Source organism: Cupressus sempervirens, chromosome 5 (genome assembly GCF_028749045.1).
Source record: "Cupressus sempervirens isolate cs-2001-9-10 chromosome 5, ASM2874904v1, whole genome shotgun sequence".
Taxonomy (NCBI): Eukaryota; Viridiplantae; Streptophyta; class Pinopsida; order Cupressales; family Cupressaceae; genus Cupressus; species Cupressus sempervirens.
In genome coordinates, this window is record NC_143122.1 from 646,799,348 (window position 1) to 646,816,036 (window position 16,689).

Sequence of the window (16,689 nt, forward strand, 5' to 3'; positions counted from 1 at the left end):
ACAACGTACTATTGGAAATATAAAAGGAGTAACTAAGAGGGGAGGGGTGAATTAGTTACAACAAAAATAAATCCCAGATCTCTTAAATGTTAGTACAAAATAAATTCTAAAAACTAAATAATGTTGATGCTTGGCAAGCAAAGAAGTGTTGTAACTTGGTTAACACTATAATTTCTTAGTAATTAATTAGCATGCAAATCTTAGGATGTTATCTGTGATTACCATTACTTTAACTTAGTTGCAAAAAAAAAAGAAAAATAGCATGAACACATTTGACACTGGGATTTAACATGGAAACCCAATTTGGGAAAAACCACCAATTGCAAGTAGTTACTATTTTCACTCTTTTGAAGTGAACCCTTTTAGGAGCCAACCCTGTTAAAGGTTACAAAACACATTGTTAGGTGTGACCCTGTTAGAGGATTTAATCACCCTATTAGGAGTGGCCTTGTTAGAGGTCTTTAGACAATTCAATAGAACTGCCACCTTGCTAGAGGATTTAAAAATAGTAGTTAAGCCAACTTTGTTAAGAGATCTAGGTCATTGCTACAATGGTTAAAGAGTAACAATGAGATGACCTAATTTTTGATGCAACTAAAGTATTGATTACAAATCTCTATTCTAGCCTGTACTTGATCCTTCCTGATCGAATATATCTTTTTAGCTCCATGAGGATATTCTACTTATCCTTTTGATTCACTTCCTTACTGCATCATTAGATCTTTAAAATCTTTTATGCATTCACTCTTACACACTTTTGAATTCTCAACTTGACCTTATACTTATATCATTCATTTTGTCAAGCTATCTCATATACAATTTAGAATACTTAATATTCATCTCCTCAGTTAGTTAGAACCATTAGATAAATCAATTAAACTCAATATGGCAAATAATAAAATCCTTTGATAGTTGACCTTTCTCAGTAGACACTAACTCATAAAATATTTTTCTATGTTAACCAAGTGAACTCGGTTAACACTGCATATTTGCAAAGTTCCTTTGGTAACTGAGTGAGCTTGGCTAATACTAGTTCCATCCAAGGGTAAGTGCACCAAGTTGTGATGCCAAAAGGGGGCTATAAGTGAACAACTTTTTACTAAAATCAACAATTTTTGAACTTCAACAAGAATTTGAAGATAGTTATGCTCAAAATTTTAAGATATGACAAAAATAAAAGTAGTAGTCCTTTGAATCTAGTTTCTAAACTACTAATTATTATTTTCAAAATGGTTTAGTTTTAGGTCCTCAAAAGAGGTGGCCATTTAAAGTGGTACTATTTATTTAGAAAAAACATAACACAGTACAAAGTGTGGCCCCCCTAAAATTTTAACTTTGTTTTTGAAATTCTTCAATCGCCCTAGTCAAAAGTTACCTAACATTGTGTAGTTTATCCTAGATTTTTCAAGTAATTTTATAATGTGTATTTTTTTAATGAATTTTTAAATTGGACACATCCCAGAAACATGAAATATCTGTGTGCTCCCCCTAGAAATGATTGAAAACTAATCTAAAATGAAAACTTCTTTTTTTCAAAGTGTGTAGAATGGAGTCTAGTTTCTAAAAAACTAAGTTCTTGCAAAATTCAATGAATGAGCTAAAATCTATAGTGCAATTAGCACATGGTTGCTTTTGACAAAAAATGGACATACATTCAAAATAAATTATAGTTGAAAGGCTTGAAATAGTTCAAATAAAAAATAAATTATGTAGTTATATAGCTAACACAGAGACCTACAATGTCATGTAACCTGATTTTATCGATGCTCAACCATGAGGAAACTTGAAGGAGAGGACACAAAAAAAATTAATCATTTTTGTTGTTTGCATAAAAACATGTCTCAGGCTAGTTTAGAGACTCCAAACCTTTGGTTTGGATCCCCAAGGAAAAACCAAGCCTTAGGCTTGGTAGAATGAAAATCTTTGAATAGCATGTGCACACTATAGCACACGTGCTATTTAAAGATTTTTTAAATTTGGGTCTTAATAGCATGTATACACTTTAGTGCACATGCACTATTCAAACCTAAATTTCAATAGAAAGGGAAGGAGAGAGGCAAAGAGGGTAGAGAATGAGAGAGATTAGAAGATGGGAAGAGAGTAGGAGGTGGGATGGGGAGAGAGGAAGAGAGAGAGAGAGAGAGAGAGAGAGAGAGAGAGAGAGAGAGAGAGAGAGAGAGAGAGTAGGGGATTGGAGAAGGTGAGATAGGGAGAGAGGGGCACAGAGAGAGAGAGTAGGGGATGGGGGGGGGGGGGGAGAGAGAGAGAGAGAGAGAGAGAGAGAGAAGGAGATGGTTATGTGTGAGAGAGAGAGAGAGTAGGGGATGGGAGAGAAAGAGAGAGGGAGTAGGGAGATAGAGAGAGAGGGATGGGAGTGTGTGTGTGTGTGAGAGAGAGAGAGAGAGAGAGTAGGGTATGGGAGAGAGAGTGTGAGAGAGAGAGTAGGGGTGGCAGAGAGAGGGTAGGGGATGGGAGAGAGAGAGTGTGAGAGAGAGTAGGGGGTGACAGAGTAAGACTAGGAGATGGAGAGAGAGAGAGAGAGAGTGTGTGTGTGTGTGTGTGTGTGTGAGAGAGAGAGAGTAGGGGATGGGAGAGAGAGTGAGAGTAGGGGATGGGAGATAAAGTAGAGAGGGAGAGAGATTGAGAGAGGGAGTGGGGGTGGGGGAGAGAGTGTGAGAGAGAGACTAGGGGGTGGTAGAGAGAGAGAGAGAGAGAGGATGAGAGAGAGAGTGAGTAGGAAATGGGAGAGAAAGAGAGAGAGTAGAGAGGGAGAGAGAGTGAGAGAGAGAGTGGGGGGTGGGAGAGAGGGAGAGAGAGACAGAGAGAGAGAGAGAGAGAGAGAGAGAGAGAGAGAGAGAGAGAGAGAGAGAGAGAGAGAGTAGGCAATGGGAGAGGGAGTGGGAGAAGGAGAGTGAGAGATAGAGAGAGGGGATGGGAGAGAGAGATAGAGATAGAGTACATAGGAGAGACAACCAAGACCCAAATAGGCCCACACTAACTCCTAGATATATCCACATCACGATCCCATATTACATGCATTAACTACACCAAATCAAACAAATGAATTTACAAGAACTCCAATCAACACAAACACATAGCCAAGCATCAATGAACTCCCAAGAATTGTCAAGAAACCAACACATGTTGAGCACCCTATACATGTTGAGCACAATACAGAGTGCCAAGAAATAAAATATTTCAAGCTCCTACATTGACCAAGCCCTTTAATGAATGAGTACCTTCAACGAACAAGCACCTCGGCCAACACAACACCTAATAATGACTAAGCACCACTCCTTCAGTGATTGAATCCACAACTCCAAGCCAAATACCAAAAAAATGGAAGATTGAAAGCAAGCCCAAGATGATCCTATATTAAAGATATTTAAATATTTATTAAAGATATTGATTCAACCCCCCTACTCTTGGCACTCTACATTTCATAAATATTCTAACAATTGGTATCAGAGTTGGTTCTCTTATTAAGGAGTTTTACCACTATAGAGAAAAGATCTAAGAGATGGAAAGGTATAGGCTTGATAAGACCATTGAGAATCAGAAGATGAAACTAAAGATGGTCCTAGGTAAGATCAATGAAATGAGATAAAAGTTGAAGCAATCATTGAATAGAAGGAAGGAATTAGCACATCAAATGAATGAAATTCCATATCAAGAAGAAGTGATTGAAGAGTTATATGATGGAAATATGCCAAATGAATCTAAAGCTTCTATATTATATCTAATAGAGAAGAACCAAACCCTAACTAAGTAGATGAAATTATTAAAGAGAGAACAATAAGAACAATATACAAGGATGTGTGAGATCTTGGAATAGAAGAGACAAGCAAAGGATGAGAAAAGAATGATAGAAAAAGATAAGAGGTAGATCATTGCAAAAATGGATGCAAAGGGTGATAAACTCATGAGATTGACCCAAAACCACTATGTCTTGGTAAATTAGCTACTTGGTTCAAACCGTGAGATTGGAAATAAAATGGAAGAACTTGTTGAGTTAAGACCTAAGAATGAAAATTTTAAGGGTGGACTAAATATTGAGAAGAACACAAATGTAATTTTGAAAACACCAAAAGAAAGTATGAGGAAACTAGATCAACTGTTTAGAGGATATAGAAGACCAAGAGAGACTACTAGAGTAGGCTTCATTGAGAAACTACAACCATGCAAGGAGAGTCATCTAAGAAAGTTAAACAAAGGAATGTCTATATAAATCCTAAGACAAAGAAGCCTACATAGTATCTTTTTGAAAGACCTATCCATACTAATAGTGCATACATGAGTAAGGTTGGTAAGACTCCTATTACACCTAAATTTGATGGTTATTATTACAATTGCAATGAATATGGTCATCAAACATATGAATTTAGATCGAATTTCAATCATTCTCCTTTGAAACATAAGTTTATTGGCTATTGTTACACATATAACAAGTTTGGACACAAGTTACAAGATCATAGATCACAAAATAAGTACAACTAGGTACCAAAAAAGCAAGATAATATTGTTAATTGGAACTAAAACAAAAGGATTACTTGTACTACATGTGGAAGATATAGTTAGATTGCAGCCATCTATATGAGGATTTTCTTTGGAGGAAAACTTCGAAACTAGAGGAATAATATAATGAAACCTTTTCATTGTCACTAGATTGGTCATTTAAGAAGATATTGTAGGTAATGAGCATCATCAACTAATGAAGAAGATGCACAAGGTAAGAGAAAATTTGATGTGATGAGATTCATAATTAGATGAGTAAGACATGGAGAAAGAAGAAGTCCATATTAGCATAGTGTAAGATGAAAAGGGATAACTCACAAGAAGATGGAGGTTAGTTCACTATTACTCAATCAGGTCAAGTTCACTATTGCTTTCTTACCATTGTAGCAGACAAATCCTTTAACAGGGTAGACCTAATATTCTTAGTGTAAATATCTTAATTGAGTGCACATATTTTATAAGTGTTGCAAAATCCTTTGAAAGGCTGAATTTTTATAGATCCTTTTGTATTACTCACAATAGCCCAGAAGTCATTATAAGTGACAACACTTATAGCCTTAATAGACAACCTCCTATTGTAGTAGTGAAGGATTTGTGAGTGTCATCCCCACCATAGTTTTCCCTCTAACCAAGGGTTTTTGCATCACCAAAATCTTTTTGTCATGTATGATGATTAAATGGTTTATGTCTATGTGATTATGGTGAAGTAGATTAGCTAAGTTTACTTTCATTTCAATTCAAGTGCAGTTAATAATATACATTTTTACTAATTTTAGTTAGATATTATAAGGGTTATTATGGTATGAAAGGTATTAAAAAAAATTTTAAGGATATTGATTCAAGTACCCCCACTTCCCGCTCAACATCCTATATTTCCTAAATATTCCAACATTGTGTTGATGTTTCTATAATATAGATCATTATAAGAAGGGATATCTTCCTCCATATATTTATATCTATTAATAGAAATTATCAAATTTAATTATCTTATGATTATTTTTGTCTAGGTGGCCAAGCTTGGGGTAATGCAACTGTATTTCATCTATGTTTCCTATAATGGGAGCCAAACCAGGAAAAAAATGCCAATGATATATTATCCTTTTTGTGACATAATATATAACTTTTCATAGTGAAATATAGAGTGTATCATCCTCATCATATAAAAAAAATCAGCCTTTCATTCAATTTTTTTTCTTTTCATTGTGACTAAATACATATGATCTTTACCTCCTATCCATAATAGCTTTTGTCTCTTATATTTAATTTTTTGTTCAATATGTTTTTCTTTAGATAATGGTTCAATGGATAATTAAAATTATTGTTATGTGATGACCGATAGACTTGGGTCTTGTCCTTGTCAATGAAATTTTCAAGAAACAAGACTGTACTTGTCATAGTCATGTGATTATACCTCTTGACCTTATCTCAAACTTATCTTGCATATCTCTAAGATATGCTCAATAGAGGTAAAATTTAATATCATTAAATACCTTGTGCAATCTCACATGGAATAGGCTTGCACTTTATCCTAACCAAGTATAATGTTACCTCTTCACCTCATACCAACCTATTATGTACACTATACCACCCATTGTACTTTCCATGGGCTAGTACTATTGCATTCAATTTGCACATGTATTGTATTATTTTATCATCTATCATCTAATCACAAGTACTTATTTTTGAATAATTTAAATACTTATAAAATTTTGTTATTCATTTATAATTTTTATATTTTATACAAATTATATGATTGGCTAAATTGGTTTTGTGTTGTAGGAGCCCTTTTTTTTAGAAGTTCTCCATATTGAAATATTTTCGGTGAAATTCCTGTAGTTACATAGCACTTATACTAATATATCATTAATAATGAAATTTTGTAAGAGGGAAAATAAACACATTGCTATGTATATAAAAAGACATATGAATAAAATATAAAAGAAAAGCTTAATTTTAAATATATATATATATATATATATATATATATATATATATATATATTTAAAACAAAAGTGATAAAATTAAACTGCCCTTATATTTATATAGTAAAATGCAATAAAATAAAGTTGGTATATGTGGATTATTGTGATGAAACTAAGACCATTCATTAAAATGTGTGACATGGAGGGATCTATGTGAAACATATCTATCCCACATATTTATGTAGCTCTATTGGTCATTCAAATATTAAAATCTATGATTAAATTAGAACTCTAACATTCCTATGGGCTTGAATTAGAGGTAACTATTTAAAAAAAATATTTAGAATATCTATAGTTCATACTCTCAATTCTTGTATCTCCTTATAATTTTTTGGTCCATCTTGTCTTCATCATATTGCAGGCTATTATTAAAGGAAAATGTTTTATTAGTATTTTTCATAGGCTATATACTATTTTTATCACTTGTGATTAACTTATTTCAAAGGAAAATGTTTTAATAGTATTTGTCATAGGCTATATACTATTTTGATCACTTGTGATTAACTTATTTCATTTCAACCAATAATGATTCAGAATTTTTCTTTTTTATTTTATTTTCAGATTTTTGCCTACTACACATGTTGATTTTTTACTTTTTAAATTATCAAAATTCCTTTTATGAAGTATGATTGGTTTAAATGTTTAGGGTTTTAAGATGTACCAAAATTTTTAATTTTAATTTTTAAACTTAAGTCAATTGATGCATAAACCATTTAAACATTCTTATTTGATATTTTAGAAATATTTATTTTTGTATTAATTAGCTACATATAATCTAATATGTTTACAACTATTTAAGAATTAAAAGTTTGAAGTGTAGTAAACAATACAATGTTTAGCCTTGGCTAACACATGTCTCTAGCAATTTTCATTCAAAGATTTTAGAATTCTTTTCAAAGTTATAACAACCCTTTCAACATTTTACGAAAATGATCTAATGTATAAAAGGTCCATAATTTCATTTACTTAATTTTCAATCCTTATTTGATTCATACTTATTTATATTTATAATCCTATATTCAACAAAGTTTTCAAGTTTCTTATCTTTTTTATTTATTTTCTCCTTCATTTGAAATATTAATCTTAATTTTGGTATGTAGGTATATTATTTGGACTACACACCTTGGGTGGGAATTGTATCCTATTCTTGAATATAAGCTATATACATTGATTAGGAGGAATCCTAGCTAAATATTTTTTATCTTTGTGATCTTGTTTAATAAGGTATTAGGAATAATTAGATACTTACTAGCAAGGTACCAAAATTTAATTGTATTTTTTGAAGGAAAAAAAAAAGCTATATATAATATATATTGGTTTGAATCCAAATATCAACTATTGAGAAAATTATAATATTTTAACATTGTTCTTGTTTACTTCAACATATTCATGCATAACATAGAAAAGACAAATTATAATTTGTTGTTCTTGTTGACTTCAATACATTCGCACATAACATAAAAAGGACGAGCTACAATTTTTGAATATATATCTTGATTGTCGTAAAAAAGCTAAAGAAATATGCATTACTAAATTATTAATATTAGATTTCAATATCTAAGAGAGCCTAAAAGGAAGAATAAAGTTGGAAAAACTATGCCAAATTTTATATTAGAGTTGTATCTAACATTTCATAAATAGATGAAAATATAATAGCAATATCCTTCATTATCTAATAAAAATCCTTATACTTAGAAACGTTCTTTGATTGAAAATTTTACAGCGTTTGCACTAATTGACCTAGCGCTTTTCAATTTCCAAACATTATATCCCTTGGTAAACTATGTCCACATTGGTAAGAAGGATTAAATCTTACACATAAGGGAATTCAATAAATTGAGAGTGGGATCCTCTGGGAAAGTGTCTAGGGCGGAAATGCCAGTTCTTTTTAGAAAAAATAACACAAGGACGGGGGCAAAGATCTTATAGAGTAATAATTATTTGTTCCAATATATATGATTTAGAGCCCTAGTTCTCTGATCCCTTCATTCTGAAGGAAATTTGGATTGCATTTGACTGCGCAATATCTTGCCTGATTGAGATTTAGGAATTGAATCCACAAAGTACACATGATGGAGCTTCTTGTAAGAGACCACCTACATACCATTCACAAATTTCAAATAAGAGTTAAATCGATAAGTAGGAGATATTTTCAAAGCAAGTCAAATTATGTTATTGCTATCAGGATTTAACTGTGTATTTTTTGAGTCAAACTCATCGATTCATTATTCATGATTAGTGATTCACACGTGAATCTATTTCCCATGAGAATAAATAGAACACATAGCACTCATTAATCACCATCTCCTACAATTTCAAGCTTCAAATTCATAATTTAAAGGCATAGGTATTCATTTTTAGCGTTCACCTCTTTGGCCAAGAATTGCTTAATCTCCTTAGCAGTTATCTCATGGCCACTAGATGTGACCACAAATGCTACTGGCACCTCTCCTGCAACTTCATTTTTTTGCCTGTGTCAAAAATTTAATGGGCACAATCATTATAGTAAAGACTTATGGATCTAAGAACAATTAACAAAATTAAAGAAATGGGACTGTTGATTAGATAGCCAAACTTACGGGACTACTGCCACATCTGCAATAAAAGGATGTTTCACTAAAATAGCTTCTAGTTCTGCAGGAGCCACCTGTTTATAAGCAATATACTTATTTAATTGTAAATATTACATATTAATCATTGATATTGATTTTTATGTTAATAAAATTGATTTAATTAAGTTTAATTTTTTTTTAATGTGTGATATATAAGAATGTCCATATGAATATAGCACACAGAAATATCTACTACTATCAAATATTTCACAATTCATTAATTAAAGAGAGAACTTCAATGGTATAAGAAGGAAATTGAACCTGGAATGATTTATATTTGATGAGCTCCTTCACGCGGTCTACAATGAAAAGCTCTTCATCCTCATCAATATAACCAATGTCACCTGTGTGTAACCACCCATTGGTGTCTATGGTTTTCTCTGTGGCCTCTGGATTGTTTAGATACCCTGCTGGTTTCACCATTATTAATATTCTATACAATTTTCAAGCTTGTATTGTTCATTATATGATTGGAAACAAATTGTGCATAAAAGTGGCGAAAAATTGTATTGCATTAGAGATTTTTTGTATATCACACTAACAAAGATGAAGATGGACGTAATTTAATGCACTAAGATGTGCATCATACTAAGATTGTGCATTAAAGTGGTGGCAATTTGTATTGGATTTAGATAGCTTTTATATATCACATTGGCAAAAATGAAGATGGGCATAATTTAATGGAGTGGGATGTGCATGCCTTTCATTAGTTGTGGGCCGCGATTGCAGATCTCCCCTGATTGAGAATGAGGAAGTGAGAGTCCGGTGTTCAAATCAATAATCTTCATCTGAGCATTCCTAACGACTGTTCCAGCTGAGCCAGATTTTACTGAGAATGGTTTCTTTGCAAATGCAAGGCTCGTGGCCATTATCGGTCCTGTTTCTGTCATGCCATATGCCTATATACCATCATTAATTGAGTTAATAATAAGTTAAATCAATATCATTACCTTTATCTAATCATTCTTAAATGGTATATTTTAGACATTGATTTAATTATTCAATGTATTGAAATCATAAAGTTCTTTTGGAGAAGCTAATAAAATTTAGGGGATGCAAACTGAACTTCAATAGTATGAGGTTTATGACATCATGTACATGTCTACGTGGTTTAAAAGGTACATTTTGAACACTGATTTGTTTGTTCAATTTATTAAAATAATAGATCTATGGAAGAGCTTATATAAAGATATAATTTAGATGAAAGACATAAACAATCAAAAAAAAGATTTACATTAGATGAATAATGGTTCACTTGTATATTTAGGAGTCAAGAAAAAAGTTATTAATTTTAACAATTGAGCAATTTTATTAGTATTTATTTGTGCATAAGTATTCACTAATTGGAAAAAAAAAGGCATTACTAATCAGCGCAATTGCATGACTTTATTGATACCCTACTATTAGTAGAAATACTTCTACATAAGTATTAAAACATTAAAAAATGGTTACAAATTAGAATAATTGTACATGGTATTATACTATCATTGGACCATTTGTGCATAAGTATTCAATGATTAACAAATAACTTACAAATAGAACAATTTTGTAATTTTATTAGTATTATGCTGTCCAAATTCTTAGATGGTCAAAATGAATGACTAATAGAATAATAAAGAAAGACCATCACTTTGAAAAGACTATTTTTCACCTTTGCAACTGAAAATCCTTCCTTATTCATTCCTTTGAAATGTCTAAAATTGAAATAATAACTATAAGCTCTTAAATTATAGCATCTCCCTTTTAGATTATTTTAATTTTTTCAACATTGATAATAGATTATTGAATGATTTCAAAAAAAATCTATACGTTTATTTCTATAACTCTTCTTAGATACCACCTAATTCCACTTTTAGATTATTTTAATGTTCTCAACATTGATAATAGATTATTGAATGATTTCAAAAAAAAATCTATATATTTATTTTTATAACTCTTCTTAGATACCACCTAATTTTATGATTAATTTTTTTTTCATTTGTTCAACTGATAACAAATTATTGAATGATATTATAAAAAAATTCTATTTATTTATTTCTATGACTCTTCTTAGATACTACCTAATTCCTACCACCTAATTCCACGATTAAATTATTTTAATATTTTCAACATTGATAATAGATTATTGAATGATTTAAAAATAAAATCCCTATATTTATTTCTATAACTCTTCTTAGATACTACCTAACTTTTTACCTTTGCAACTTAAAAATCATTCCTTATTCATTCCTTTAAAATATTTAAAATTGAAATCATAAATATAAGGTCCAAATATTATTTATCTACCATTGCTCTTTTAAATTATTTTAATTTTTTCAACATTGATAATAACTTATTGAATGATTTAAAAAATTTATAAAAAGACAATATATTTATTTATATAACTCTTCTCAGATACCACCATGATTAAGTTTTACCACCTAATTCCACAATTTTATTTTTTTCAACATTGATAATAGATCATTGAATGATTTCAAAAAAATATCTATGTATTTATTCCTATAACTCTTCTTGGATACCACCTAGGCCCCGTTTGGTTGCTGGAAGATGAGGGACAAAACTGGGTTATCAGAGGCAAAACCAGGTTTTGCAAAAAAACTTTGGTGTTTGGTTGGTTAAAATTATAACCTGGTTTTCAATTTCATCTTCCAATTTTGGTCAAAAATTGGAAGAAGTTTCTTCCAACAAAAAAGTGGAATTCGAAATTAAAACCAGGTTTTGAATTTTATGACAGTTTTTTTAATAATATTGTGGGGTCCACAGTATATTCATCTTCCGTGTCAACCAAACGGACCATTAACTTTCCAAACCACAAAACTAGGTTTTCAAAAACCTGGTTATAAGATAACCTGGTTATGTCAAAAAATCATCTTCCCGAACCAAACGGGGCCCTAATTCCACAATTTTATTATTTTAATTTTTTTCAACATTGATAATAGATTATTGAATGATTTCAAAAAAAAATCTATATATTTATTTCTATCTCTTCTCATATACCACCTAATTCCACAATTAATGAATCTTCAAAAATTCACAAATCTGTAATTTTGATAGTCACAGCTCTATGCATACCTATTTTGGCTATCCTTAAACATCACACACTAAACGAAAAATTAAGCTTATAAAAAATAAGTCAACTTTTACTATTTAACACTTCTAACCTATAAATTAACCTTAGTGTGATATTTAAACAACCCAACTTATTTCTACATAAAACATAAATCTTAATGAAAAAAGTTAAACAACTAAATAAAAAAAATAAAAAATTGATCTTTCAAGAAAACTTTTCCTTGGGCATGAAGTTTCTAACCTGGGCAAGAGTTGCATGGGGAATCTTCGCTTGAAGCGCTGCCTCCAAATCTTTTCCAAGAGGCGCAGCAGCGGACATGAGTATTCTCACAGAAGACATATCATATTTTTCCACATCTGAATTCTTCGCCATGGCCAACACCAGAGGAGGGACCAAAGGCGCAAAACTCACTTTGAATCTCTCTATCAACTCTAACAACACACTCATCTCATTGAATTTCTCCACAATCAAAACAGCAGCGCCAGTTCTGAGCGAGCAGAGCACCATATGAAGAGCATACATGTGGAAAAGAGGCAACAAACACAACATGACGTCATCTGAATGGATATACATATTGGGATTTTCTCCATCCACCTGCTGAGCAACGTTGGAAACAAGCGCCGAGTGTGTTAACATCACACCCTTTGGAAGCCCAGTTGTACCTGATGAAAATGGCAGCGCCACAACCTCCTTCGCCCCCACTTCATATTCCACTTCTGAATCTGTTTCCAATCATCCGAAAATCTAATTATGGTTAAGAACCAATTCCAAATCTTCATTATTAGTACTAAAAAAATAGGTTATAATTGTAACATCACTATATATAGAAAAGAGTTCATACCTTGTTCTTGAGCAACAACACTGAATGCTATGCATCCCTCTGGCGGTGGGTCCTCAAGCGTAACAATTGTAATTTGTTGCTTCACATTCTTCAGCTTCTCCACATATGCTGCTCTTGTAATGACGATCTTGGCTCCCGAAATATGGACTTGCTTTGCAATCTCCCCTGCTCTATAGTGAGGATTTGCAGGGGTGATGATGGCACCAATGAAAGATCCTCCAAGAAAAGTAAATACAAATTCGGGGCAATTAGGCAGTAAAATCATTATAACACCACCATGCCCAACTCCTAGTTTGGTTAAACCAGCACCCACACATTTGCTTATTGACATGACTTGCTCATAATTGTAAATTTTCCCTGTGGATCCCTCTATAATGCACGCTTTCTCTTTGAACTCCACCATTTTTTCGAAACAGTAGGCGTGCAATGGCATGTGATTTGGTATTGAAATGTCAGGAAGCTTTGATCTGTACACAAACTCTACTTCTCCTTTTGCAGCCATTCTTCTTCTTGGTATTGAAATGTCAGGAAGCTTGCAAATTATTGATTTTGTTGTCTTCAATTGGGCTTCAATAACTTTGAAATTGCTTGCAAATTTTATTAATTTTGTTGCCACACAATAATCACGATTTCTAGATAGGCAGACCATCCGAAACGAGCGGAGAGTTATGAATTCGCACATCATATGAGGTCGGATAGGAGACAAAAACCAGCTGATGAAGTTGAGTCTTTGAAAACTAGAAAAACGTGACGCCTTGTTCTTGATGAGGAAAAGGAAATAGCCACATTCTCCGAAACAAACGGAGGGAGAGGAGCTCAGATCTTAATAAGGGTTTATTTTCATATTAAAGAGGGGTTTATACGGATAATTTGTATCTGTGTTAAAGTGATTCAAGTTGTATTTATGAAATGAGATAATTAAAATTGAGTTTCACCGAAACATTTTAAATGTAAATTTGTCTATGAATATTAGACAATCATTTACAAGTAGAGTATTGAATTTGTGTTAGATACAGTATATATTATTTTTTTAAATTAAGTATTATTAGATGTCATTTGATTGTTATCTTCAAAATATATATTTAGTGTTATTAGCCAGGCAGAGACTACTGTTTTCATCTGGCTATTAATATTTTTTTTTTAGAAAAAGTGAATTCATATATAATGTTTATCAATATTATTTATTAAAAGCAATTTTGATTGGCCTATTTATTTTTCCTACTAGTTTAATTATTTTATAAGAAAAACAATATCAAATTTATTAGTGGAGTTTGTTGATTGGTATCCACAGATAGAATAGTAATAATACAAGAATCCATAGCATCGGGAAAATTGAACTAAGACGGGTACTAGAACCCTAAAAACAGCGCGGAATAGGGAAAAATCAGATTTATGCTGAAGTGGGTTAAATATACTACATGTCTGAGATCTGAATGTGATATTATTAGTAACCAAGTTTAATAAAACCAATCTCACCTAGTAGTTAGTATTAGTCACATCACCTAGCTAATTATTCATCTATTGTAAAGAACAATTATTTGTAGACATAAACTTAAAATTTTAGAAATTATAAAACAATTCATATATATATAAGTGATGAAATTATAAATGTTTAGAAATTTGAAAGTTCTTTTTTTATTATTTCAGATTTTTTTTTTTAAAGATTTTTTGTTAAAATATATGTTTGTATTCTAAATGTTTTTTTTTCAAAATTTTTTTTTTTAGGAAAATATATTTGTATTGAGATTTTATTACTTTTGATTTTTTTTGGGAAGATATGTTTGTATTATAAATTTTCTAAAATTAAAAACTTTAAAATAAGATTATAGATAATAATATTATTTAAAAATAACTTTTAACCAATCAAATATTAGATGTTACTTACATTTGAATATCTACATAGATTGAAATATAAATGTGATTATACATGTTAAAAGTTTATTTTTTCTAAAAATTGACTAGCTCAAATTTATATTCAAATACAAAGCCCCCCTTTGAAATCTTTAATAAAACCAACTAAAATTTTGGAATGCACCTTTAAATAAATATCATTATAAAAAAAAAAAAAAAAGTCAAATTGTAATACATATAAATCTAATTTCTCGGCTTAATTCTATAACATGATAAACTAATTTTACCCTAAATGTATTCATATGACTACAAAATTCAATGTAACGTGTAGTTGTGCCCTACAAAGCTCTTATATCCTCTAGAATTGAGCCTACCAAAATACCAAATAATTAAGGAATAAATTATAATTCTATAAGTGTACTTTTATATGTTTCTTTTATTATAGAACACTATTATCTATTATTAGCATAGTTGATAATCATAGTTATAGATTGACAAACATTAAAAAAAATCAAATTTTAGATTATAAAAATTAAATGTAAGGAAAAAATTACATAAAAATCTTGCTACAAAATTGACACAAAAGGAGGTGAGGGTAGAAAATGTCTTTTAAACTCTTTATTTTGTTTTGATTATTTAATATCTTTTTTTGAAAAAAATATACTTTGTAGTTATTTTTATTATATAAAACTAAATTATAAAAGAAAATGTAAAATGTAAAAAATTGCATTTGAGTTATTAAAAACATAATCTTTCTAATTAATTAACTAAGTTTATGGATAAAAACAATTATTAAAAATATGCACAAGAAAGGTAAAGAGTTAACAACTTCAAATTATTTTCTTTTAAATATCTTTTTTCTTTCAAATCAACTCTTTGTCGCAGTTAGCTAATAAAGAATCTAAGAATCTGCTTATATTTTTACAATATATTATATGATTACTTTAAACATTCATTTTATTAGGAAATACCCACCATTTCCCATATTCCACATATTCTAGAAAAATGAATTACAACAACACTATTTCCAAACTCTCAAAAACATAAGAAAGCTTTCCTACTCAAGGTTATATCTACATTCACTATGATCAACATACAAAGCTCAAATACTAGAATAAGAGTTTCCAATTAAATTGTGTATGTTTGATGTCCATCTTGAATGTTCTAACAACATAATGTGGAATCTCAGTATCGATCTAAGATCTAACCCCTACAAAAGGCAAGGACTCAAGCTCTCCTAGAGCTCTTGTTTACTATTAATAATCATTATTTTTCTATATTGTCATGTACATTATTATTTAAAAGCTTTAAAAGCCTAAATTTATTAATAAAAGAACACAAAGCTTAAAGTTTATTTTTGAGAAAATAAAATAACTTCATAGAATCCATCTCCCGAATAACATGTTTCCAACCTAACATGCAAGCTTTTTGCAATGTAACAAGAAGGGCATGAGCTTCTATTTAGTTATTTGTCCTAGTTTTTGTGGTCATAGAAAGAAGAATCGTGTATAACCAAAACTATCCCAACTAAAACCAGCAATCCTGGAAGTTCTAGGGATATCCTTAGAGGAATCATTTTTAATGTTTTCTAGAATATCCTTTGGAGGAGGTATCCATTGACTATGCATATCAAGCCCAACATATGAGTCAAAGTGAAATGCTAGACAAGCATTACATTCATAGGAATAAGGGCCTAATCGAAAGAGACTTTTGCAAGAAGAGTATCTTGTATTGAAGTTAACACTCAATGCAAAGCATACTCATTTAGATGTTGATGATCATTGAAAACATGATCATTTCTATATAGGTCCATTAAAT

At 30.8% G+C, this 16,689-nt stretch overlaps 1 protein-coding gene across 1 annotated transcript; it reads right to left on the reverse strand.

Annotated features, from left to right (window-relative positions):
* Nucleotides 1-8,135: 8,135 nt before the first annotated feature.
* Nucleotides 8,136-13,739, reverse strand: LOC149557568 (4-coumarate--CoA ligase-like). The gene is made up of 7 exons (XM_089786005.1): nucleotides 13,021-13,739; nucleotides 12,420-12,901; nucleotides 9,810-10,008; nucleotides 9,371-9,516; nucleotides 9,077-9,144; nucleotides 8,866-8,968; nucleotides 8,136-8,593 (listed from the first exon to the last, which is right to left on the reverse strand). Exons 1-7 carry the CDS (start codon nucleotides 13,703-13,705, stop codon nucleotides 8,483-8,485), a joined length of 1,794 nt encoding a protein of 597 aa, XP_089642131.1. The 5' UTR covers nucleotides 13,706-13,739; the 3' UTR covers nucleotides 8,136-8,482.
* Nucleotides 13,740-16,689: the final 2,950 nt, after the last annotated feature.